At 46.8% G+C, this 25,705-nt stretch overlaps 2 protein-coding genes across 12 annotated transcripts in view; one reads left to right on the top strand and one right to left on the bottom strand.

Annotated features, from left to right (window-relative positions):
• The window catches only part of LOC119979765 (cytosolic carboxypeptidase 3-like), a 268,954-nt gene that overhangs the window by 220,636 nt on the left and 22,613 nt on the right, over positions 1-25,705 (bottom strand). The gene's annotated exons all lie outside the window — the stretch shown is intronic.
• Positions 1-25,705, top strand: part of LOC119979743 (calmin-like) — a 106,924-nt gene that overhangs the window by 77,011 nt on the left and 4,208 nt on the right. For 2 of the 3 annotated variants that reach the window (XM_038822349.1, XM_038822367.1), the window contains 5 exons: positions 191-1,501; positions 4,883-5,031; positions 6,013-6,112; positions 9,057-9,209; positions 18,701-18,765. In XM_038822349.1, coding sequence (XP_038678277.1) covers positions 191-1,501; positions 4,883-5,031; positions 6,013-6,112; positions 9,057-9,209; positions 18,701-18,765 — 1,778 coding nt within the window. The remainder of the gene's footprint in view (positions 1-190; positions 1,502-4,882; positions 5,032-6,012; positions 6,113-9,056; positions 9,210-18,700; positions 18,766-25,705) is intronic. The other variant, XM_038822356.1, reaches the window with a different exon arrangement.

Raw genomic sequence — 25,705 nt, forward strand, 5'->3', positions numbered from 1 at the left:
CATGCCATGTCATGAATTATGTATATGCTCCCTACTCTAGAGCTCCTAATCTAGATCAGATTAATGTATGTGAGCTGTGCTCTGGAGCTTCCAATCCAGATTAATGTACATGAGCCCTACTCTAGAGCTACAAATCCAGATTAATATTCAAACTTTGTTATTACATTTAATTATTATTATTTGCCGACAGAACAATTCTGCAGAAGTTGCCTATGAATCTCCATTTGAAGACTCTCTTACTAAGTCTGCAGCCATGTCCACAGAGATTGATGCACGGGATTCCAATAAGATGCACATTGGACATACATATCATACTTCAAATAATGGATTGCCTGCCCAGGATAAAGATGACCGTTCTCTTGTTATTCAGGAGAGGGATTCTGTTGCAAGAGAAATGGTTACCACTCCTTTTATTGGTGTTTCCAGCACCAATAGCTCAAATACTTCCTTACATCAAGACAGTCAGTCAACATCTTTGGATCTGCACAATGGATCTTTGAAACCTGCCTCTGATGCCGATGCAACTGACACTGTAGAAGAGATTTATGTCTTGCTGCGCCCATTGAAGAGAAAGTCTTCAACTGGGGAGAAAATATTGGTGTTGGAGAAGGAGCCTTCCTCTCCAGTCACTTATGATCATCATTCACCAGTTGCAGCAAATGATGTGATGAAAGTTGGGTCCAGAGTTGAAATACCTCAATCTTTTGCAAAAGATCTTTGCGGCGACTCATTGGAAACATCCTCCGAAAAGGAAAACTCAAGCTTATGTAATACATTGCATGAAAATCCCAATAGTCCACAAGATCAGTACCTTTCTTTAGATTGTGTATACACACAACTGAGTGCCGGTATGCCTGCTCGGAGTCGAAATGTTTCAGAATCATGTACACAGACTGATGAAAAACCATCCCCTGAACATAATGATCTGTTGCCTTCAGTCATAGATAGCGCCCTGTTGGATGATGAAAAGGTGTCTGTAATTCCACTTAACCTTGTTTACTATCCCCATTACAAGGTACCTGTATCTGAGGTACTTGAAGCTTTCTCAGTCACTGGTAATTCCCAAAAGGAATTTGTTCCAGAGTTTCAACATTTAAAAGACTTGTCGCCACTTGTTGATGAAGCTTACCAATCTTGTTCTGAACTCAGTAGTTCACTTTCACTGCAAGAACTTAGCCCTTCGTTCTCTGAAAAAACTTTGTGCACTCCTGATTCTGATCAGATTTGTACCTTAAATAATTCGAATCATCCCGAAGTTGAAGTCTCTCAACCCTTTTCTTCTTTCCAAGGAATTGTGCAGTCCCAATTTATGCCAGTAGCAATGGCCAGTGCTCCCAAGGAACACATTCTAGTGTCTCTTGATAAATTACCTGAACAGCCCATCTTGAAAGCTATTAATGAACAATTGGAAGACAGACCGTCAGTGCAAAAGTGTGGAGATCTTCAGATGCCCGAGAGAGAAAATGAAAAGAATCGAGAGGAAAACAGTGCAGATCCAAAGGTAACAAACTTTCACTATACTTGTGTGATACCTTGAATTGAGAGGTCTAGTATAATGTATTGTAAAGCTTTCCTACTCTCATTTGCAGGTTACCACCTTGTTCAAGGTTACATTTGCTTACGAATCAAATTTTAGTTTTCCTAACCTCATTTGCTATTTATGACTGACCCTGACATTCCAGAGTACATTCAGGGCAGTCTGAAAATTTAAATTCTATTTTGTTTTAAATCTAAAAATAAAAGTGACCTTGAAGCTACCTGACCATTGTGAAAATCCAACCTGTTCACTTAATGTTCTATAACTAGAAATTTTTCCATGCTTACCTGGTTTGGCCTATACTTGACTCCAGTCCCGCACAAACGTGGTTGATTCAACTGAACTCTGAAGTGGTTCAGCAAACCACTCAGTTGTATCAATAATCATAGAATCCCTACAGTGCAGAAGGAGGCCATTTAGCTCAGCGAGTCTGCACCGACCCTGCGAAAGAGTACCCTAACTAAGCCCAACCCCACCTAACCTTTTGGACACTTAAGGGGCAATTTAGCATGGTCACTCCACCTAACCTGCACGTCTTTGGACTGTGGGAGGAAACCCACGTAGACATGTGGAGAATGTGCAAAGTCCATACAGTTACCCGAGGTTGGAATCGAACCTGGGTCCCTGGGGCTACGAAGCAGCAGTGCTAACCACTGCTTACCTGGTCTTTCAAACAACTATGTAGATTGCTAAGCCAACACTGTAAAGGCAGTTAAGAATTAAGCATGCTGAGCTCAGTGGTACATTTTCACATCAAAATGTACTAGCTTTTCTGTGCAACTAATATAGAACCAGCAACTAAAAGACACACAAGAGCAGCATACACCGACAGTGATATTCATTCCTCTAAAACATCAAAGATCCAACAGGCAGGGTGGCACAGTGGTTAGCACTGCTGCCTCACAGCACCAGGGACCAGGGTTCAATTCTAGCCTTGGGTGGCTGTGTGGAGTTTGAACGTTCTCCCCGTGTCTGCTTGGGTTTCCCCCTGGTACTCCAATTTCCTTCAACAGTCCAAAGATGTGCGAGTTAGGTGGATTGGCCACGCTAAGGTGAGGTTACAGAAGTAGGTCGGAGAGTGGGCCTGGATAGGATGCTCTTTCGGCAGGTCGGTGCAGACTTGACGGGCTTTTGCACTGTAGGGATTCCATGTTTCCCTGCATCCCTGGGTTAAATCTGTAGAGTAATGGACAGATACTCTGTCCAGACCAATACATGGCGAATGATTACATGGATGAAATACTGGCGGGCTGCCTGGCAGTCATGTCATCCCAGCAAAGACCAGTCTTTTATTTCAACTACTTGGAGATTCTGGCTCTGGATGCGAAAGCCTGTTTTTAAACGTATGACAAACCAGAATGAGCAAATTTTAAAATGCACCAAATTGCACCATTATAGTCTAATTCAGAAATTGAGGATATAGAACATAGAAAAATACAGCACAGAACAGTCCCTTCGGCCCATGATGTTGTTCCGAACTTTTGTCCTAGATTAAGAACAAATTAATCTACACCCCATCATTCTACCGTAATCCATGCACCTATCCAATAGCCGCTTGAAAATCCCTAATGTTTCCGACTAAACTACTTCCACAGGCAGTGCATTCCATGCCCCCACTACTCTCTGGGTAAAGAACCTACCTCTGACATCCTCCCTATATCTTCCACTATTCACCTTAAATTTATGTCCCCTTGTAATGGTTTGTTCCACCCGGGGAAAAAGTCTCTGACTGTCTACTCTATCTATTCTCCTGATCATCTTATAAACCTCTATCAAGTCGCCCCTCATCCTTCTCCGTTCTAATGAGAAAAGGCCTAGCACTCTCAACCTTTCCTTGTAAGGCCTACACTCCATTCCAAGCAACATCCTGGTAAATCTCCTTTGCACCTTTTCCAAAGCTTCCACATCCTTCCTAAAATGAGGCAACCAGAACTGCACACAGTACTCCAAATGTGGCCTTACCAAGGTTTTGTACAACTGCATCATCACCTCACGGCTCTTAAATTCAATCCTTCTATAATGAATGCTAGCACACCATAGGCCTTTTCACAGCTCTATCCACTTAAGTGCCAACTTTCAAAGATCTATGAACATAGACCCCAAGATCTCTCTGCTCATCCACATTGCCAAGAACCCTACCGTTAACCCTGTATTCCGCATTTATATTTGTCTTTCCAAAATGGACAACCTCACACTTTTCAGGGTTAAACTCCATCTGCCACTTCTCAGCCCAGCTCTGCATCCTATCTATGTCTCTTTGCAGCTGACAACAGCCCTCCTCACAACACCACCAATCTTCGTATTGTCTGAAAATTTACTGACCCACCCTTCAACTCCCTCATCCAAGTCATTAATGAAAATCACAAACAGCAGAGGACCCAGAACTGATAGATGTCATCAGTATGATTGGAACAGGCACTGGTGCTAAATTTTGACTTGAAATAAACAATGGGCGGAATTCTCTGTTGCCTGACGCTGAAATTGGGAATGGCGATCGGGCGGAGAATGGCTCACGACCCTTGAATCGAGGCAGGCGTTGGTTTGACGCTGGGATGCAATGCTCCGCCCCCTCCCAATCAGCATCATCGGCACGCACTGTGCGCAGTTGCAACCCCGTTGGCGTGTCATTAGCCGGCTCACCCACGATGCTCCGCCTCCGATGGGCTGAGTTCCCAATGGCGATGGACACGTGTGGTCCCAGCGGTTGTGAGCCTGGCGTTCTGGCAAAAGAGAGGGAAAGGGGCAGGGGGTGTGCGGACAGTGTCCAGCGCCACCACCGATGGGCCGAGGTCCGTGCCGATGGCCGGGGATCTTCTGCTAGGGCTGGGGGAGAGGAGGGGGGTGTCCAGGAGGTGGGCTGTGGGGATGGGGTGGCAGAAACGCGTCCAGCACGGCTGCTGCCATCTTTTCCCACGTGACCGGTGCATACGTGGGGGGTGTAGGCGTATGCACGGCTGCAGCTTGTAACCCCTGCGTATGTGCAGCACGGGACCCGGCGATTCTCCAATCATTTTCCGCATGTTCCGCGGGTGTTTCATATGGCGCCACTGCTAGCCCCTCGCCTGTAATGGAATCGGTGAGGGTTTCGCGCCAATTTTCCCATTGTGAAACGCCACGGATCCTCCGTTGGCGTCAGCACTTCGCCTCAGGAATGGAGAATCCAGCCCAATATCTTTAAGAAATAGAAGCTGCACAAAAAAGGACATAGTCAGAAGACTAAAGGCAAATTTTGTTTTGGAAACCGGAAACCAGTTTAAATAAAAATCAGCAATATACTTTTTTTTGAAATTTTGAATTGTATTGTATGGAACTATCTTAACTCGGTTAATTTCTTGTCTTTCCTAGGCATTAGGAGACCAGCTTTGGGATTTGCTGCCGAGGGAAATGGGTCCAAAAGAGATTGGAGAAGATGTGGGGAATTATAGTGGTTCCGAGCTGCAAACTGACACTATAGATGAGCAGCACACAGTCCTGCAAAGTACTGCGATTTTAAGGTGGGGTCTGTCTGTCGATCTTTGCCCCTCTCTTCTCATTCTGTAGCTTACTTGTTTATGCCCTTTTGCTTCCAATGTACAACCAGCAATTTGGATAACAAGTTACATTTAATATATTGCCGCAACATCGTAAAATGTCCCAAGGTACCTCATGGGAACGTAATAGAACATGAATTGACACCAAGCCAAAACGGAGCTATTAGGCTAAGTGACCAGAAGATCATCATCATCCTTTTTTTTAAAAAACAGTTACAAGCCGTAAATAGTGGGCGGGATTCTCCAACCCCCCCCCCAACCCGCCATCCCCGCCGGGTCGGAGAATCACGGGGGGGCGGCGTGAATCCTGCACACACCGCCTGCCGAATTCTCCGGCGCCGGAGATTTGGTGGGGCGGGAATCGCGGCCGGTTGGCGGATCCCCCCCCCCCCAAGCGATTCTCCGACCCGGGATGGGCCGAAGTAAATTGGAGTTGGTCCCTTACCAGCGCGGGGGGGGGGGGATCTGGCCGCGGGGGGTGCCCCCACAGTGGCCTGGCCCACGATCGGGGCCCACCAATCCGCAGGCAGGCCTGTGCCGCGGGGGCACTCTATTCCTACGCGCCGGCCGCGTCAGCCTCCACCATGGCCGACGCGAAGGTGAACACCCCCCTGCGCATGTGCGGGGATGACGTCAGCATGCGCGGACCCACGCTGGATGGCGGAGTCCCTTCAGCCCCGGCTGACGCGGAGCCAAAGGCCTTCCACGCTGGCCGGCAGGGCGCAAACCACTCCGGCACTGGCCTAGCCCCTAAAGGTGCGGAGGATTCCGCACCTTTGGGGCGGACCGATGCCAGAGTGGTTCCCGCCACTCCACTGCGCCGTTTCTGCCCGCCCCGCCGATTCCCGGAGAATCCCGCCCCATATTTTTCTTCATTAAGTAACTAATTTAACTCTCTTTCAAACTGATGATGATTTGTCTGATATCTGATTTTTGTGTTTCCAGCTCGACCACTTTCGCTGCTGAAAACCTGCAAGGGAAAAGCAGTTACGATGTTCACAACAACCATACAGATTACAACCAAGAGTTTCTCCTGAAAGCAGTGGTGAGTGAAACAGGCTGGGAGCTATTATGGAGTAAGGATAATCAAAGTCAGTTTTGGCCTCAGTCTCTTTGCTCACAGAGATCCCATTTAATAAGTAGAAGTAGACTTTCTACGTTGCAATTCTTTTGAAGGGGAGAAGTCAAAACTTGTTGAGGCAGAGAGATTTTGTTGAATTATATCAATCCATAATCTGGTAAAAACAGACTGGCCTTGAGGATACTAATATTGCACCATGGTGAGGGTGTCTTTTTTTTCTCTCTTTCTCTTTCGCTTGCGACTTCTCTAGCCCTCTCTAACTAGCACTCTCTCTCTCTCTCTCTCTAGCTCTCGCTCCCTCTCTTTAGCGCTCTCTCTACCGCTCTTTCTCTCTAGCGCGCGCTCTCTCGCGCTCACTCTCTTTCTCTCGCGCACACGCTGTCACACGCACACGCTCTCTCTTGCGCACGCGCTCTTGCGCGCGCACACTCTCTTCTGCACGACCTTTCTCTCGTGTACGCCCTCTCTCGTGCACGCGCTCTCTCTCTCGCGTACTCACTTCTCTCGTGCGCACTCTCTCTCTCTCTCGCGTGCACTCTCTCTGCACAGTTCTGGTCACCACATATTTGCTCTGGAGAGAGCAAATTTTTGCAGAGACAATTTACAAGAATATCATAAGGGCTTTAAAATTGCAGCTATGAGGAGAGATTGGATAGGCTAAAGATGTTTTCCTCAGAACAGTGGAGGGTAAGGGGTGTACAAAATTGAGGGGCCTAGATAGGGTAGACAGGGAGGACTAGTTTTCACTAGTGGAAGGGTCAATTACCATAGATTTAAAGTGATTGGTAGAAGGATCAGAGGGGACATGAGGAAACTTTTTCACCCAGAAGGTGGTAGGTGTCACTGCCTGAATTGGTGGTTGAGGCTGAAATACTCAATTCATTTAAAGGTATCTGGATCCGGATCTGAAGACCAGATGCTGGAAAGTGGGATTAAAATGAGCGACAAGCGCACACCCGAGAGCTGAATTGCCTCCTTCTGCGACGTAGCATTTCTAAGTCTTACTAACGACTTAGGAGCATAAGTAGGCAATTCAACCCTTTGAGCCTGCTCTGCCATTCAATCAGATCATGGCTGATCTCTTGGTCTCAAATCCACATCCCTGCCTGTTCCCCATATCACTTTAACCCATATTTTAAATTGGAAATATATCTATCTCTTTCTTAAAAACCATTTAATGATTCAGACACCACCATACTCTGCGAGAAGTAGTTTCTACTCATCTGTTTTAAATCTATCGCCTGTCAACCTATATCTGTGACCTCTCATTCTAGAGTGGATAGCCAGAGATTTGTCCCCAGGGCGGAAATGGCTGTCACGAGGGGACATAATTTTAAGATGATTTGAGGAAGATGTAGGGGAGATGTCAGAGGTAGATTCTTTACACAGAGTGGTGGGTGCGTGGAATGCACTGCCAACTGAGGTGGTGGAGTCAGAGTCATTAGGGACATTTAAGCGACTCTTAGACAGGCACATGGACAGCAGTAAATTCAAGGGGTGTAGGTTAGGTTGATCTTAGATTATGATAAATGGTCGGCACAACATCGTGGGCCGAAGGGCCTGTACTGTGCTGTACTGTTCTATGTTCTATTACCCCACAAGGGGCACTGTATTTAGTCCATCTTGCAATGATAGTTTCCCAATGTTTGAAGCATTTGATACAATTTTTTTAATAACGTCTTTCACAGCCTTTAAATGTCTTTAAACACTTCCCAGCCAATGAAACATTTTTTGAAGTGTAGTCATTGATGTAATGCTTAGGCAGCAATTTGTACACAGTGAGCTGCCACAATCAGCAGTAATGATGGCCAGATAATTTTGTTTAACTACGTCGGTTACAGATTAGATATTGACCAACACGCAGAGAGAACTCCCCAACTCTTCAAAATAGTGTGATTGGATCTCTTCTGTTTGCCTGAGAGGATAAACAGGGACTTGGTTAATGTCTCAAACGAAGAATGGCACCTCAGGACAATCTAGCCTTGGTATTGAATTGAGTGTCAGCCCAGATTGTACTCTTCTCTGGAGTATAATGTGACTCCACAGTCTTTCTGATTGGAAGCATGAGCATTACTGGTTTAGCTCAGTGGGCTAGACAGCTGGTTTGTAATGCAGAACAAGGCCAGCAGCGTGGGTTCAATTCCCGTACCAGTTTACCCGAACAGGCGCCTGAATGTGGCGACTGGGGGCTTTTCACAGTAACTTCATACTTGTGACAATAAAAGATTATTATTATTACCACTGAACCGCAGCTAACAATTGATTCTAATGGGGCCGATATGCTCCCCTGGTGTTCAGCTTCTGCAGACCAACTCCCATCCCCAATTAAAAGGATAATACCTCCTTCCTTATTACTCGCTGCTCATCCCTTCACTTGCCATTTCCCCACTGGTGCAGGTCTCCATACAGGCCACCCTTTCTACTTCATTATCCCCTTTTACAATACCCCTCCCCTAATTGACTATATTTCTGTAGATAATCACACTTCTGTTTGTGGGAATTTGTTTGCTGTGATTCCTACATTACAATAGTGACTGCACTCCAAAACGACTTTGTTAGCTGCAATGTGCTTTGTGATGTCCTGGGTAAGCAGAATGCTATTAAAATGCAATGTTTTTTCTTTGTGAGGGAACTGCATTTAATTTTTGTGTTTGGAAAAATACCAGTGAAACATACGCTCTGTCCTATTGGGGGCTGAGGAATGAGTGAGCTCCGGATGTATGGAGTGCCCAATCCTAACATCTGTCTCTTGCTATGCCATTAGTTTTGACATGGTGACTGATCCTCTGCCACTTCAGTGCTGCCCAAAAAGGGCAACCATGGACCGAACCTGCTGGGAATGCGCTGGTAAGGCTTAGAAATTTTGAGCCTCAAAATTAACAGCAGCATCTTGCTGCTTCTTCCTCAGGATGGACCATGTTCAAGTGATTCCGAACAACACGCAAGTGATCAAGATAATGTGGAATTGCTGGTGCAACCAAAAGTGCTAGTTCAGTGTGAACACTCTCCTGATCCCAATATATCATCATTAACTGGACAAGAGGAGACTCCACAAAAGGTAGTGAGTACTCATTTTCCAATATCTTAAGTTAGTCACTCTTAAAGGGCTACCATGATCTTGTAATTGGATTAAGAACATAAATAAAAGCAGGTGCAGGCCATTTGGTCGCTCAAGCCTGCCGTACCATTTGATAAGCTCATGGCTGATCTGATGTGGCTCCAACTCTGGTTTTCCTGCCTGCTCCCCATAACCTTTGAGTCCCCTGTAGATCAAAAATCAGTTTACCTCAGTTTGGAATATATTCAATGACCAACCTCCACAGCACTCTGTGGTAGTGAATTCTAAAGATCACGACTCTCGGGGAAGAAATGTTTCCGCACTTCCATCTTAAGTGGGAGACCCCTTATTTGGAAACCATGGCCGGGATTCTCCCCTACCCGGTGGGGCAGGGGGTCCCGGCGGGACAGAGTGGCGTGAACCACTCCGGCGTCGGGCCTCCCCAAAGGTGCGGAATTCTCCGCACCTTTAGGGGCCAAGCCCTCACATAGAGGGGCTAGGCCCGCGCTGGAGAGGCTGGTGCCCCGCTGGCCGGCGCGAACGGCCTTTGGCGCCCCGCCATCAGGGGCCGGAAGGCCTTCACCGGCGGGCGGAAATCCGCGCATGCTCCGGTGCGTCAGCGGCTGCTGATGTCACACCGGCACACGTGCGGGGAGGGGGTCTCTTCCGCCCCCGCCATGGTGAAGGCCATGGCGGGACAGAAGAAAAAGAGTGCCCCCATGGCGCAGGCCCACCCGTCAATCGATGGGCCCCGATCGCGGGTCAGGCCACTGTAGGGGCACCCCCCGGGGTCAGATCGCCCCGCGCCACCCCCCCAGGACCCCGGAGCCCGCCCGCGCTGCCAATCCCGCCGGTCAGGTAGGTGTTTTGATTCCAACCGGCGGGAAAGGCCTGTCAGCAGCGGGACTTAGGCCCACAGCGGGCCAGAGAATCGCCGCGGGGGACCGGCGCGGGGGGCCCGCCGACCGGCGCAATTCCCGCCCCTGCCGAATCTTGGGGGGGGGGCGGAGAATTCGGGACACGGTGGGGGCGGGATTGATGTCGGCCCCGTGCGATTCACCGACCCCCCAGATCTGCCCCATGTCCTTTGTTCTAGATTCCCCCAAGAGGGGAAAACATCCTCTCAGCATCAACGCTGCCAAGCCCCCTCAGAATCTTGTGTTTCTCTATATTTTCACATTGTTTCTGCAAAACTTGCAATGCCGTGGATGTTGTTGAAGCCTTATAGTCTATGACTTCAGCTATAAAACAGTGGACAGTGCTGTGGTGTTTAAGTCTATTCTGAGGACACGCATACAACCACTCCTCTCGAGTCCTCCATGTTGTCAAACTGCTTGTCTGATGTCCAGTACTGGATGCGCAGAAATTTCCTCTATTTAAATATTTGGAAGGCTAAACTTATTTTCTATTCCCGCTACAAACATTATCCCCCAGTTACTGACCATTGGCAACTCTCTGAGACAGAACCAGACCGTTTGTAAAGTTGGTGTCATGTTTTTCATTAATTGGGGTAGGGCCAATTTCAGTGGGGTGAGAATGAATTGGATTAATGTGAACTGGAATCAAAGATTGCAATGGAACAATGAGCTGCCTTTTAAAGAGGCTCTCGTTTGGAATAGTCAAGGTGTTCTTTGAGGGGGAAAGGTGGGTCAAACAAAGCCAGAAGCCCATGATGATGAAAGAGATAGAGTAGGGTGAAAAATAAAAAGGGTGCATATAATGGATATGGCGGGGGGGGGGGGGGGGGGGGGGGGAGCAGTGCATCACGATGGCACAGTGGTCAGCACTGCTGCCTCACGGCGCCGAAGTCCCAGGTTCGATCCCAGCTCTGGGTCACTGTCAGTGTGGAGTTTGCACATTCTCCCTGTGTTTGCGGGAGTTTCACCCCCACAACCCAAAGAAGTGCAGGCTTGGTGGATTGGATACGCTAAATTGGGTACTCTAAATTTTAAATAAAAAAAAAATGGATGTCAGGGGGCTGTTATTGAGAACAGGTTGAATATAGAAAGTTCAGAGGGAAAGTGAGAAAAGAGATAAGAACAGCAAACAGAGTATGAGAAGAAACAGGCAACCACTATTAAAGGGAATCCAAAAGTCCCTTCAGGCATATAAATAGTAAAATGGTCGTAAAAGGAAGAGCAGGGCTAATTGAAGACCAAAAGGGGAATTTATGCATGGAGGCAGAGGAGACTAAATGGGTACTTTGCACCTGTCTGTACCAAAGAAGATGACGGGGCCAAAATTACAGTGAAAGAGGAGGTAGTTGAGGACTAAAAATTGAAATAGTGTCATATATCTGGAAATACATTCTTGCTGGTCTGCATCATGCGATGTGCAGTGACATCAGCAGAGTTTTTACATGGGCTTTGGGCAGATCACCATCTCGATTGTATGAGCAACACCCTTAATAAACCTCTCATCGTGTTTCACAAGTATACAGAGTGTGGACACCTCCATACCTTTTAACTTTGTGGCAACTACAAAATATAACAAGGAGGTATTAGAAAGACTGGCTGTCATTTGAAGTTGGTAAGTCTTAATATGAGGATTGTATTTTTAATGGGATGTGGGCATCACTGGCAAAGCCAGCATTTACATAGAAAATAGAAGCAGGAGGACATTCGGCCTTTTGAGCCTGCTCTGCCATTCATTATGATCATTGCTGATCATCATGTTCAATACCCTGATCTTGCCTTCCCCCCCATATCCCTTGATTCCTTTAGCCCCAAGTGCTATATCTAATTCCTTCTTGAAATTACACAATATTTTTGCCTCAATTAATTTTTGTGGTCGTGAATTCCACAGATTCACCACTCTCTGGGTGAAGATATATCTCCTCACCTCAGTCCTAAAAGATTTACCTCATATCCTCTAGTTCTGGATTCCTCCATCATCGGGAACATTCTTTCTGAATCTACCCTTTGTAACCCTGTTAGAATTTTGTAAGTTTTTATGAGATCCCCTCTCACTCTTCTAAACTCCAATGAATATAATCCTAAGCGATTTAGTCTCCCCTCATATGACAGGTTTGAAAAAGACTCAAGAATGTTCCGCAGATGAGACAATTCAGTTATAGATATAGATATAGAGAAATACAGCACAGAACAGGCCCTTCGGCCCACGATGTTGTGCCGAACTATTGTCCTAGGTTAATCATAGAATTTTTGACACTAAGGGCAATTTATCATGGCCAATCCACCCAACCTGCACATCCTTGGACTGTGGGAGGAAACCGGAGTACCCGGAGGAAACCCATGCACACACTGGGAGGATGTGCAGACTCCACACAGACAATGACCCAAGTCAAAATCGAACTTGGGACCCTGGAGCTGTGAAACAATTGTGCTATCCACAATGCTACCGTGCTCCCCTGAAGAAGAAATTAATCTACACTCCATTATTCTACCCTAATCCATGTACCTATCCAATAGCCGCTTGAAGGTCCCTAATGTTTCCGACTCAACTACTTCCACAGGCAGTGCATTCCATGCCCCCACTACTCTCTGGGTAAAGAACCTACCTCTGACATCCCCCTTATATCTTCCACCATTTACCATAAATTTATGTCCCCTTGTAATGGTTTGTTCCACCCGGGGAAAAAGTCTTTGACTGTCTACTCTATCTATTCCCCTGATCATCTTATAAACCTCTATCAAGTCGCCCCTCATCCTTCTCCGTTCTAATGAGAAAAGGCCTAGCACCCTCAACCTTTCCTCGTAAGGCCTACTCTCCATTCCAGGCAACATCCTGGTAAATCTCCTTTGCACCTTTTCCAAAGCTTCCACATCCTTCCTAAAATGAGGTGGCCAGAACTGTACACAGTACTCCAAATGTGGCCTGACCAAGGTTTTCTACAGCTGCATCATCACCTCACGGCTTTTAAATTCAATCCCTCTACTAATGAACGCTAGCACACCATAGGTCTTCTTCACAGCTCTATCCACTTGAGTGGCAACTTTCAAAGATCTATGAACATAGACCCCAAGATCTCTCTGCTCCTCTACATTGCCAAGAACCCTACCGTTAACCCTGTATTCCGCATTTATATTTGTCCTTCCAAAATGGACGACCTCACACTTTTCAGGGTTAAACTCCATCTGCCACTTCTCAGCCCAGCTCTGCATCCTATCTATGTCTCTTTGAAGCCGACAACAGCCCTCCTCACTATCCACAACTCCACCAATCTTCGTATCATCTGCAAATTTACTGACCCACCCTTCAACTCCCTCATCCAAGTCGTTAATGAAAATCACAAACAGCAGAGGACCCAGAACTGATCCCTGCGGTACGCCACTGGTTACTGGGCTCCAGGCTGAATATTTGCCATCCACCACCACTCTCTGTCTTCTATCGGTTAGCCAGTTCATTATCCAACTGGCCAAAATTCCCACTATCCCATGCCTCCTTACTTTCTGCATAAGCCTACCATGGGGAACCTTATCAAATGCCTTACTAAAATCCATGTACACTACATCCACTGCTTTATCTTCATCCACATGCTTGGTCACCTCCTCAAAGAAGTCAATAAGACTTGTAAGGCAAGACCTACCCCATACAAATCCATGCTGACTATCCCTAATCAAGCAGTGTCTTTCCAGATGCACAGAAATCCTATCCCTGAGTACCCTTTCCATTATTTTGCCTACCACCGAAGTAAGACTAACTGGCCTGTAATTCCCAGGGTTATCCCTATTCCCTTTTTTGAACAGGGGCACGACATTCGCCACTCTCCAATCCTCTGGTACCACCCCTGTTGACAGCGAGGACGTAAAGATCATTGCCAACGGCTCTGCAATTTCATTTCTTGCTTCCCATAGAATCCTTGGATATATCCCGTCAGGCCCGGGGGACTTGTCTATCCTCAAGTTTTTGAAAATGCCCAACACATCTTCCTTCCTAACAAGTATCTCCTCAAGCTTACCAGTCTGTTTCACACTGTCCTCTCCAACAATATGGCCCCTCTCGTTTGTAAATACTGAAGAAAAATACTTGTTCAAGACCTCTCCTATCTCTTCAGACTCAATACACAATCTCCTGCTACTGTCCTTGATCGGACCTACCCTCGCTCTAGTCATTCTCATATTTCTCACATATGTGTAAAAGGCCTTGGGGTTTTCCTTGATCCTACCCGCCAAAGATTTTTCATGCCCTCTCTTAGCTCTCCTAATCCCTTTCTTCAGTTCCCTCCCGGCTGTCTTGTATCCCTCCAGCGCCCTGTCTGAACCTTGTTTCCTCAGCCTTACACAAGTCTCCTTCTTCCTCTAAACAAGACGTTCAACCTCTCTTGTCAACCATGGTTCCCTCACTCGACCATCTCTTCCCTGCCTGACAGGGACATACATATCAAAAACACGCAGTACCTGTTCCTTGAACAAGTTCCACATTTCACTTGTGTCCTTCCCTGACAGCCTATGTTCCCAACTTATGCACTTCAATTCTTGTCTGACAGCATTGTATTTACCCTTCCCCCAATTGTAAACCTTGCCCTGTTGCACGCACCTATCCCTCTCCATTACTAAAGTGAAAGTCACAGAATTGTGGTCACTATCTCCAAAATGCTCCCCCACTAACAAATCTGTCACCTGCCCTGGTTCATTACCAAGTACCAAATCCAATATGGCCTCCCCTCTGGTCGGACAATCTACATACTGTGTTAGAAAAGCTTCCTGGACACACTGCACAAACACTACCCCATCCAAACTATTTGATCTAAAGAGTTTCCACTCAATGTTTGGGAAGTTGAAGTCACCCATGACTACTACCCTGTGACTTCTGCACCTTTCCAAAATCTGTTTCCCAATCTGTTCCTCCACATCTCTGCTGCTATTGGGGGGCCTATAGAAAACTCTCAACAAGGTGATTGCTCCTTTCCTATTTCTGACTTCAACCCATATTACCTCAGTAGGCAGATCCCCCTTGAACTGCCTTTCTGCAGCTGTTTTAATATCTCTTAATTAACAATGCCACCCCCCACCTCTTTTACCATCCTCCCTAATCTTGTTGAAACATCTATAGCCAGGTACCTCCAACAACCATTTCTGCCCCTCTTCTGTCCAAGTTTCCGTGATGGCCACCACATCGTAGTCCCAAGTACCGATCAATGCCTTAAGTTCACCCACCTTATTCCTGATGCTTGCATTGAAGTATACACACTTCAACCCATCTCCTTGCCTGCAAGTACTCTCCTTTGTCAGTGTTATCTTCCCCACTGCATCACTACGTGGTTTGGCGTCCTGAATATCGGCTTCCTTAGTTGCTGGACTACAAATCCGGTTCCCATTCCCCTGCCAAATTAGTTTAAACCCTCCCGAAGACTACTAGAAAACCGCCCCCGCCCCAGGATATTGGTGCCCCTCAGGTTCAGATGCAACCCGTCCTGCTTGTACAGGTCCCACCTTCCCCAGAATGCGCTCCAATTATCCAAATACCTGAAGCCCTCCCTCCTACACCATTCCTGCAGCCACGTGTTCAACTGCACTCTCTCCCTATTCCTAGCCTCGCTATCACGTGGCACAGGCAACAAACCAGAGATGACAACTCTGTCTGTCCTGGCCTTTAACTTCCAGCCTAACTCCCTAAACTTGTTTATTACCTCCACACCCCTTGTCCTACCTACGTCGTTGGTACCAATGTGCACCACGACTTCTGGCTGCTCACCCTCCCCATTCAGGAGCCTGAAGACACGATCCGAGACATCCCTGGCACCCGGGAGGCAACATACCTTTCGGGAGTCTCGCTCGCGACCACAGAATCTCCTATCTATTCCCCTAACCATTGAATCTCCTATTACTATTGCTTTTCTATGCTCCCCCCTTCCCTTCTGAGCCCCAGAGCCAGACTCAGTGCCAGAGACATGGCCGCTAGGGCCTTCCCCCGGTAGGTCATCCCCCCCCCAACAGCATCCAAAACGGTATAATTGTTTTGAAGGGGAACGGCCACGAGGGATCCCTGCACTGTCTGCCTGTTAGTTTTATTTCCCCTGACTGTAACTCAGCTACTCTTGTCCAGTACCTTGGGTGTGGCTACCTCCCTGTAACTCTTCTCGATAACCCCCTCTGCCTCCCGGATGATCCGAAGTTGCTCCAGCTCCAGTTCCCTAACACGGTCTCTGAGGAGCTGGAGTTGGGTGCACTTCCCGCAGGTATAGTCAGCGGGGACACCAGTGGTATCCCTCAGCACCCACATCCTACAGGAGGAGCATGCAACTTCCCTAGCCTCCATCCCCTCTTACTTTACAGAATTAGCTGCCCCGTAGACCAACTGGACCTCCGCACTCCGACTCTGCTTCCAGTCAGCTGTACTCTAAACTCCTGGCTCCCTTCACGCTCTTTGATAAACATAGGAAATGAAATGTAAGGAGCACCTTACTCCCTCCTCACCTAACTCCCTCAGTCACCAAACTCTCACTGTAGCACTCAAATGCAACAAGCTCAGCACTCCAGTGCAAACTCCAGTTATGTGGTTAGATTCACAAAGCTGGGACTTTGAGAAGAGAAAGCTGAGTGAAGATTTGATAGAGGCGTTCAAACTTCAGGTGCTCTGGTTTCCTCCCACAAGTCCTGAAACACGTGCTTGTTAGGTGAATTGGACATTCTGAATTCTCCCTCAGTGTACCCAAACAGGCGCCGGTGTGTGGCAACTAGGGGATTTCACAGTAATGTCATTGCAGTGTTAATGTAAACCTACTTATGACACTAATAAAGATTATTATTGTCATTATTATTAAAAATCATCAGTGGTCTGAACAGAATAGATAAGCAAAGATTGGTGAAAGGTTTGAGAACTAGAAGACACCAACTTCAAAGTAATTGACAAAAGAACCAGAGGCACAATGCGTAAAATGTTTTCTTTTAGTAGTTAGGATCTGGAATGCACTGATTGAGAGTGTGGCAAAGGTAGATACAATTGTGGCTTTCAAATGGATAATTATCTGAAGGGAGGCGATTTTCGGGTCTGTTGCGAAAAGACAGGGGAGTGGGATTGCCCGAGTTACCTTTGCATAGAGCCAGCATAGACATGATGGGCCAAATAGTCAGTCTCTCTCTCTCGTGACAATTCTATGATCCTGAGATGAGCTTCTGACCACACATTCACCCTATCACAAAGACTGCCTGTTTCCACCTCTGTAACATCAACTGACTCCATCCCTGTCTCAATTCATCTCAATTAACTCCAGGCTTGACTCTACCCTCTTTGCTACTTTAAGATGCTCCTAAAGGTTACCTCTTTGACCAAGCTTTTGCTTTATGACCAAAGCCAATGCTTTACGTGGTTTGGTGTCATATTTTGCTTTATAATGCTCCTGTGAAGCGCCTGAAGAGATTTTAGCATTGTGGATAGCACAATTGCTTCACAGCTCCAGGGTCCCAGGTTCGATTCCGGCTTGTGTCACTGTCTGTGCGGAGTCTGCACGTCCTCCCCATGTGTGTGTGGGTTTCCTCCGGGTGCTCTGGTTTCCTCCCACAGTCCAAAGATGTGCAGGTTAGGTGGATTGGCCATGATAAATCGCCCTTAGTGTCCAAAATTGCCCTTAGTGTTGGGTAGGGTTACTGGGTTATGGGGATAGGGTGGAGGTGTTGACCTCGGGTAGGGTGCTCTTTCCAAGAGCCGGTGCAGACTCGATGGGTCGAGTGGCCTCCTTCTGCACTGTAAATTGTATGATATAAATTACAAGCTGTTGTTGTTGCTAACCAATGCAGAGTTTAGGAATGGAGGATTTTGGAGCAGCCCTTACACTGTGATCTGGATAGCTTATGTGTGTCCAATAAATCTTTCCATTGGGATTCTTTATCCTCTGCAAGGGACAGATTCGACCTCAAATGCATTGAGGGAGAAGGAGTGTTGAGATACACTACTACTTAATTTAAATTTCTCTTTTTTTCATGAAGAAAGCTTGTAAATTTGCCTTAATTTGTTTCACACTCTCTCCAAGGCATCAATGTCTTGTTGATCTTTTCAGCAGGGTCTCCTCCCTGCTGGGTTATCTTGGTAACACCAATTACAAGCATTTCCCAGAATGGTTCTATTACCAACTGGGGGATGTGAGTTGGGAGTGGGAATGAGATGACTTCAGTGGGCCACTCCAAAGACACCAATTTAGAGGAAACCACATCACATGCTGGGAATATAAATTTCTTGACTTGTTTAAATGAGCAGAACTAGGTGGAGTTTCCCAGCCCCACTTTTGAAAAGGAGTTTGACACCATTTTTGAACTTCCATGATCAAATGTCAAAATGCAGTCTGGAAATGTTTATGAAATTTATAGAATCTGCTAGCTTGATTCTGCTAAAATTTCCGTGGCAGTAATTTTACAGCAGTGTCTATTTATTCACTGAACCTAGTCACCTTTGGTTAAGGGATGTTAGCTGTGTAATATTAGGGGTTTATGTTGTAGCATGAGCCATGATTTTGTAATGTATGTCCTTCATGAACAAGGAAAGAATTTTAATGATTTACCACACATCTTTTTTTATTAACCGTCCAAACTATATAGGTACCTGGGAGTCTGCTGTTGCTGAGTGAAGCAAAAGTTACAAATGAAACACGCCTCCGAACTAGGTAAGAATACTGACTGTGTTACCGGTGTTAATTACAGGCCTGTGCAGACCAGAACCTGCTTTACTGCTCTAACACGCTTCAGTGCTAAATGAATTGGAGACTATTCAAAGTAAATAAACTGCTTTAATCTGCAGTTCTGTAATATAGTTTTTTATATCACCTCAGATGAGATTGACTGCAGTGTTGAGACTGTGTTTTACTGAAATATGTGTAAATATGTTGGAAACATAGAGAGCCAGAGGAGGCTATTTGGCCCTTTGAGGCTGCTCTGCCATCCATTATGATCATGGCTGATTATCCAACTCCTGGCCCTGCTTTCCTCCCATCTCCTTTGATCCTTTTAGCCCCGAGAGCTCTATCTAGCTTCTTGAATACATACCATATTTTGTACTCAACTGCTTTCTGTAGAAGCAAATTCTACAGGCCCACCACACTCCAAGTGAATATATTTCTCCTCCTCTCAGTCTTAAATGGTTTACCCCATATCTTCAGACTGTGATCCCTGGTTCTGGACTCTCCCACCATCGAGAAACACTCTTCCTGCATTTATCCTGTTAGAATTGTATAGATTTATATGAGATCTCCCCTCATTTTTATGAACACAAGCAAATATAACCCTAACTGACTCAATCACTCCTCGTATGTCAGTCCTGCTACCCCAGGAATCAGTCTGGTAAACCTTCACTGCACTGTCTCTGTAGCAAGAACATCTTTCCTCAGGTAAGGAGACTAAAATGCACACAATATTCCAAGTATGGTCTCCCCAAGGACCTGTGTAATTGCGGCAAGACATCCCGGGCGGAATTCTCCCAAAGGCCCGACGGCGTCGTGAAACCCGGAGAGGTTCACGATGGCGTCGGAGGCCTCTCCTGGCCCCCTTTTCTCCCCCCGCCGGGGGGCTAGGAGGGCCGTGCCGGGAAACTCGGCCGCGGGGCCTTGTCGCTGGCGTCAAGGCCCAGCGCGCCGAGAATGACACGGCCGACGCGCCTAATGACGTCAGCCGCGCATGCGCAGGTTGGCCGGCGCCAACCCACGTATGCATGGTTGCCGTCTTCCCCTCCACCACCCCCAAGACGTGGTGGCTTGATCTTGCGGGGCGGCAGAGGAGAAAGAGTGCGTCCCATTGAGACGCCGCACCGACGTTCGGTGGGCACCGATCGCGGGCCTGTCCCCTCCCGAGTCGTGGTGCTCAATCCCCTCTAGGCCCCCCACAAGCCCCAAATGGGCATCTCACGCCTTGTTCACGACGGCAGCGACCAGGTGTGAAAAACGGCGTCCCGCGATTCTCCGAGTGGCGCGTTTTGCGACACGCCATTTGGGGGGGTGGGAGAATCGCGGGAGGTGCGAGAGTGGACCTCCCGCGATTCTCCCACCCGGCGTGAGGAGCGGAGAATTCCGCCCCCCTTCTCCAATTCTCAAATCCTCTCGCTATGAAGACCAACATACTATTTTGCCTTTATTACCGCCTACTGCACCTGCATGCTTACTTTCAGCGACTGGTGCAGAAGGATACCCAAGTCTTATTGCAGATTACCCTCTCTCAATCTATAGCCATTCCGATAATAATCTGCCTTCCTGTTTTTGCCACCAGAGTGGATAACCTCCCATTTAGCCACACTATACTGCATCTGCCATGCTTTTGCCCACTCACTCAACTTGCCCAAATAACACGGAAGCATCCCTGCATCCTCCTCATAGATCACCCTCCCACCCAGCTTTGTGCCATCTGCAAATATGGAGATATTACATTTAGTTAATCTAAATCATTAATGTATATTGTGAATAGCTGGGGTCCCAGCACTGATCCCTGCGGTAGCCCACTAGTCACATCCTGCCTTCCGAAAAAGACCCGTTTATTCCCACTCTTTGTTTCTTGTCTGCCAACCAGTTCAATATCCATCTCAATACACTACCCCGATCCCATGCACTTTAATTTTGCACACGATTCTCTTGTGGAACTTTGTCGAAAGTCCAAATAAACCACTTTCGCTGGCTCCCCCTTGTCAACTCTACTAGTTACATCCTCGAATAATTCTGTAGAATCCAACAAAGTGACCACATGGAAACGCACAGTTGGATACAAAACAAGCACAGGTTTATTTCTCAAAGAGCAATCTCTCCACTCCCCGAAGGGTCTCCCTCCTCAATCTGCACCAAGACCAGGGATTTTACAGGGAATATTCCCTTGCTAAGGGGGAAGCCCCACCCTGTTTCTGGATAAGTTTGTATTCCAAGGTGGTCACGGGAACTAGATGGTGTGCACCCCGTGACCTCTTGAGATGGTCATAACAACCCCCCTCCCGCCAAGTCCGGAGAAATGACCATGTCCATCGGCTGTAGCGAGGGACCCAGTGTCCACTTAGCTTGAGGGCGGCATTCGGGTGTCAGTGGAGTAGGGCCCAGGGGTGTAAACTGCACCATGGACTGGCGTTTCTGCACTGAGTGTCTGAGCTCGACCGGCATGGTTGACGTGGATGCGGGTGGCAGTGTGTCGACTTTTGCTTGTTCATGGAAGTCCATATCAGAATCGGAATTAGAATCTGAGAGGCCAGCATCAAGCATCTTGGCCTCCTGGGACATCAACAGCTGACGGAGGTGGTGGCCATGATGGCTGCGGAATAAGCGGGACCGGAGCATCCAGGATACGCTCCGGCAGCTCCTGGATGCGCTGGCGGATGTGGTCCACGTGGCAATCTGACTCTGCCCGGTGCCTGCACGGAATAAGAGATCGGCCCCCATCTGTTGCAATAATACAAGGAATCCATGTGGTGCCGAAATTGCGGATTTAAACTACGTCCCCGGGCCTGAAGCAGTGCAGCATCGTGTACCTGCACATGTCCGATTCGGATCATTCTTGGCCGCAGCGGACTTTCTCCCTGATGTCCAGATGACCAGACTCAAACGTGTCCGGAGGCGTCGCCCCATGAGTAACTCAGTCAGTGCGACCCTGTGGTGGCGTGGTCCGCTAAAAAAACACGAACTGGGCTAACCAGGTCTCCCAACACCCAGTGGTTAGTTTCTCCATGCCCCTCTTGAATGTCTGGACCGCCTGCTCAGCCAACCCATTATAGGCCGGGTGATATGAAGCGGTTGCACGTGACGAATGCCGTTGTCAGTTATGAAAGCCCCAAACTCCGCAATAGTAAAGGCTGCACCATTGTCAGAAACCAGCACCGTGGGAATGCCATGGGTGTTGAACATGTGCCGCAACCGTTCCACAGTCGCCCTTGTGATGGTTGCCTACATCTTGGGGATTTCCAACCACTTCAAGTGGGTGTCCACAATGATCAGGAACATTGCCCCCTGAAAGAGATCAGTAATATCGATGGGGAGGTGAGACCACGGTCGGCACGGCCATTCCTACAGGTGCAGTGGCGCTGCTGGTGGACCCTTCTAGTTTTCTTGGCATGGTCTGGAACGCTGATCCAGTTTCTCGATGTCCGCGTTGATTCCAGGCCACCAGACGTGGCTGCGGACCAGCATCTTCATCTTGGATACCCTGGGATGCATGTTGTGGATGTCTTGCAAAATGGGGTTGTGCCTGCGCTCCAGGCCGAGTCCCTCACAGGATGATGCCGTGCTCAATGCTCGGCTCCGGGATCTTTTGAAGTACAAGCCTTGATGTCTTCAGGCAAAGCCGGTGCTGAGCCTCTTATAGAATGATGTGGCGGACCAGGGAAAATTGTGGGTCCATCTGGGTCCAACTCAGTAAGCGAGCCTCCACGGCAGACAGGATATCCATAAAATGGAGGGCGGTGACGACTTCCTTTGCCGACCAGGTGCCAGCGGTCTAATGGAGAGGAGGAAGCTTCTTAATGCGTCAGTATGGGGAAGCTTTGTACCCGGACAGGCTCCAAAATATATTCGTACATCGCCAGCGGCAAAGCCCAATGCTGGATTCTAGTCGATGCGATTGGGGGAATCGCCCAATCCTCTTTAAATAGACCCAGTAACGGTCGGTGGTCAGTGTAGACTCTAAATGTGTGCCCACCAACATATTGGTAAAACTGGCAGAAGCAGCTGCCCAGTTTCCTTCAAATACTGGAGCATACATTATTGGAGAAGCTGTTGGCTCCAGACATGTGGGTGTAAGGGAAGATCGGTGATATTTATGGATGGTTGGGAAAGAAGGCACGAGTGGAAACGATCAAGAACAGGTGGGAAGAAGAGCTGGGGACCAAGCCAAGGGTGAGATATTGCAATGTCCTCATGTGCGAGGATGTGTTAAGTAATGGGTGAAGAGACATTGCAATTAGTTGTCTCATTTATGTTAAGTGTTCAATGATTGTCTCATTTATGTTAAGTGTTCAATGATTGACACTGATATGTAAAGGGGCTTCAAGTGGCCTCAGGATCTGGTGATCTATAGAGTTCTGTGCAGAGTGAGTTTGAACCATTAAAGGTGTGTTGGTGAAAAAGGAGCTGAACTCTTCCACAGCATCTAATACATCTAACAATTGGTAGCAGAGAATGGTTGCAGTGTAAATGTGAAGGCTTGAAAGATACAATTTTTCCAGATCAAACCAAGGAGTAAAAAAAAAAGGGAAACATGGCTGAACCCAGGACGGAGATGGCTGGTTATGATTATCCTCCCTTATTTTCTGAAAGGGAATCATACGACCAATGGAGAAGTGCAGTAGTTATGTGGACTAAGGTGACTGCTTTAGGAAAGAGAAAACAAGGTATGGCATTGGCTCTTTCTTTACCATATGGCAGTAAAATCCGAAACAAAGTGCTTTCTGAGCTGGAGTTGGAAGAGTTAGACTCAGAAGAATTCTGGCGACTTTATTACATTATATGGACAAGATTTATAAGAAAGATGACTTGTTAAGTGCGTGTGAAGCATGGTCGGATTTTTATAAGTTCCGGAAAATGGAGGATTTATCTATGGAAGACTATATAATGGAATTTGGCAGACTATATAAAAGGCTGCAGAAACACGGGCTGGAATTTCCACAGTCTGTGTTGGCCTTTGAATTACTTGACTGTGCGAGAGTGAGCAACATGGATAGGCTCCTGGTTTTGACAGGAGTTCAGTTTACGGATAACGATACCTTATTCGAACAGATGACAACAGCTTTAAAAAACTTTCTGGGGAAACATTCGATTCCAATGGCTCTGATGACCCAAATAGGTCAGCCTACCATAAGGCAGAATATGGAAGATACACTACTAACAGGATGGCGAAATCGTATGGCTACGAACAGGCCTCAAGACTATAAAAGAAGACCGAGACAAGGAAATTATGAAGACAGAAACCCAGTTAAAACCTACAATAGGAGGATGAAGCCCAGAAATGCACGGGGTGATCCCTTGCAATATTGCTGGAGTGAACCATTTCATTAGTACGGATGTTGTATCAAGTGAGATACCTTTGCTTCTGAGCAGACCATCGATGAAGAAAGCACACATGAAGCTGAATATGGAACAGGATAAGGCAACAGGTTTTGGAAAAACGGTGGACTTACAATTTACACAGTCGGGACACTATTGTATTCCATTACTGACAATATTTCAAGTAGAGTGGTTAAGGATGTGTTAATGGCAGTTTAGTAATGGGACTTTAGCTGATTAAAAAGCTTGTTGTAGTAAAACTGCATAGGCAATTTGCACATCCGTCTCCTCGGAGGCTGAAAAATGTATTAAAGGATGCAAGGGTAAGGGATGACGACTATACTAAACTGATAGAACAGGTTAGTGATCGCTGTGAAGTTTGCAGGAAGTACAGAAGGACACCAGCGCGACCGATAGTAACCCTACCTTTGGCCAGGGATTTTAATGACATTGTGGCCATGGATCTTAAGATCTGGGATAAAGCAAATAATATATTTATTTTGCATTTTGTAGATTTAGCAACCAGATTTAGTCAGTCAACGATTGTACAAAGTAAAGAAAAGAGGGCAATTCTGGATCAAATTGTGGAAAAATGGATCGGAACAGGAATGGGTCCACCAGCAAAATTCTTTACGGACAATGGGGGAGAATTTGCTAATGATGAGTTTAGGGATATGTGTGAAAACATGAATATCAGAGTTATGAACACGGCTGCAGAAAGTCCATTCAGTAATGGTGTCTGGGAAAGAAATCATGCTGTTATCGATGACATGCTTCGGAAAATTTTGGGAGATCGACCAAACTGCATGCTAAATTCAGCTTTAGCATGGGCGGTACATGCAAAGAATTCATTGCAGATGGTTGGGGGCTATGATCCTTATCAATTAGTGTTTGGTAGAAATCCTAAAATTCCCTCTATTTTGGATGACCAGCCTCCAGCTTGGGAAGGGACTACAATTAGCTCAGGTTTTGCTGAACATTTAAACGCGTTACATAGCAGTAGAAAAGCTTTTTTGGAAGCAGAAGTCTCTGAAAGAATTCGCAGAGCTTTAAGACATAATGTACGGCCATCAGATGCCGTTTTTCAGCAAGGAGACATGGTATACTATAAGAGAGACAATTCTAATGAATGGAAAGGCCCAGGGAAGATAATAGGCATAGATGGCAACACATTTATTTTGCAACATGGTAATCAAACTGTTCGGGTACATTCATCAAGGATAATGGGTACCGATTACAAATTTTCAAATTTAGACAGAGCAGACGGACATGACGAGGAACCAGAGTCATCTGGTATGCATGTGTTACAGGACTATGAGGACCAGTTAACTGATATAGACAGGGTTTCTGTAGAGGAACACGACACTTCTGATAAATTAGATCAGGCCATTTTTCCGAAAGGGCAACTGCAAAGGTTGGTACAAAAGTGACATACTTTCCTGAAGGGTCTAGTCAATGGAAGAATGCAACTGTTATTAGTAGAGCAGGGAAGGCTACTGGAAAGTATAAACATTGGTTGAATGTACAGCATTCAGGGGAGGAAGTTAAAAACAATGGATTGGGAAAACGAAGTTCAAAAATGGAGGGCACAGAAACGCAGTGCCAG

The sequence above is a fragment of the Scyliorhinus canicula genome, chromosome 2 (genome assembly GCF_902713615.1).
Source record: "Scyliorhinus canicula chromosome 2, sScyCan1.1, whole genome shotgun sequence".
In the NCBI taxonomy this organism is placed as follows: domain Eukaryota; kingdom Metazoa; phylum Chordata; class Chondrichthyes; order Carcharhiniformes; family Scyliorhinidae; genus Scyliorhinus; species Scyliorhinus canicula.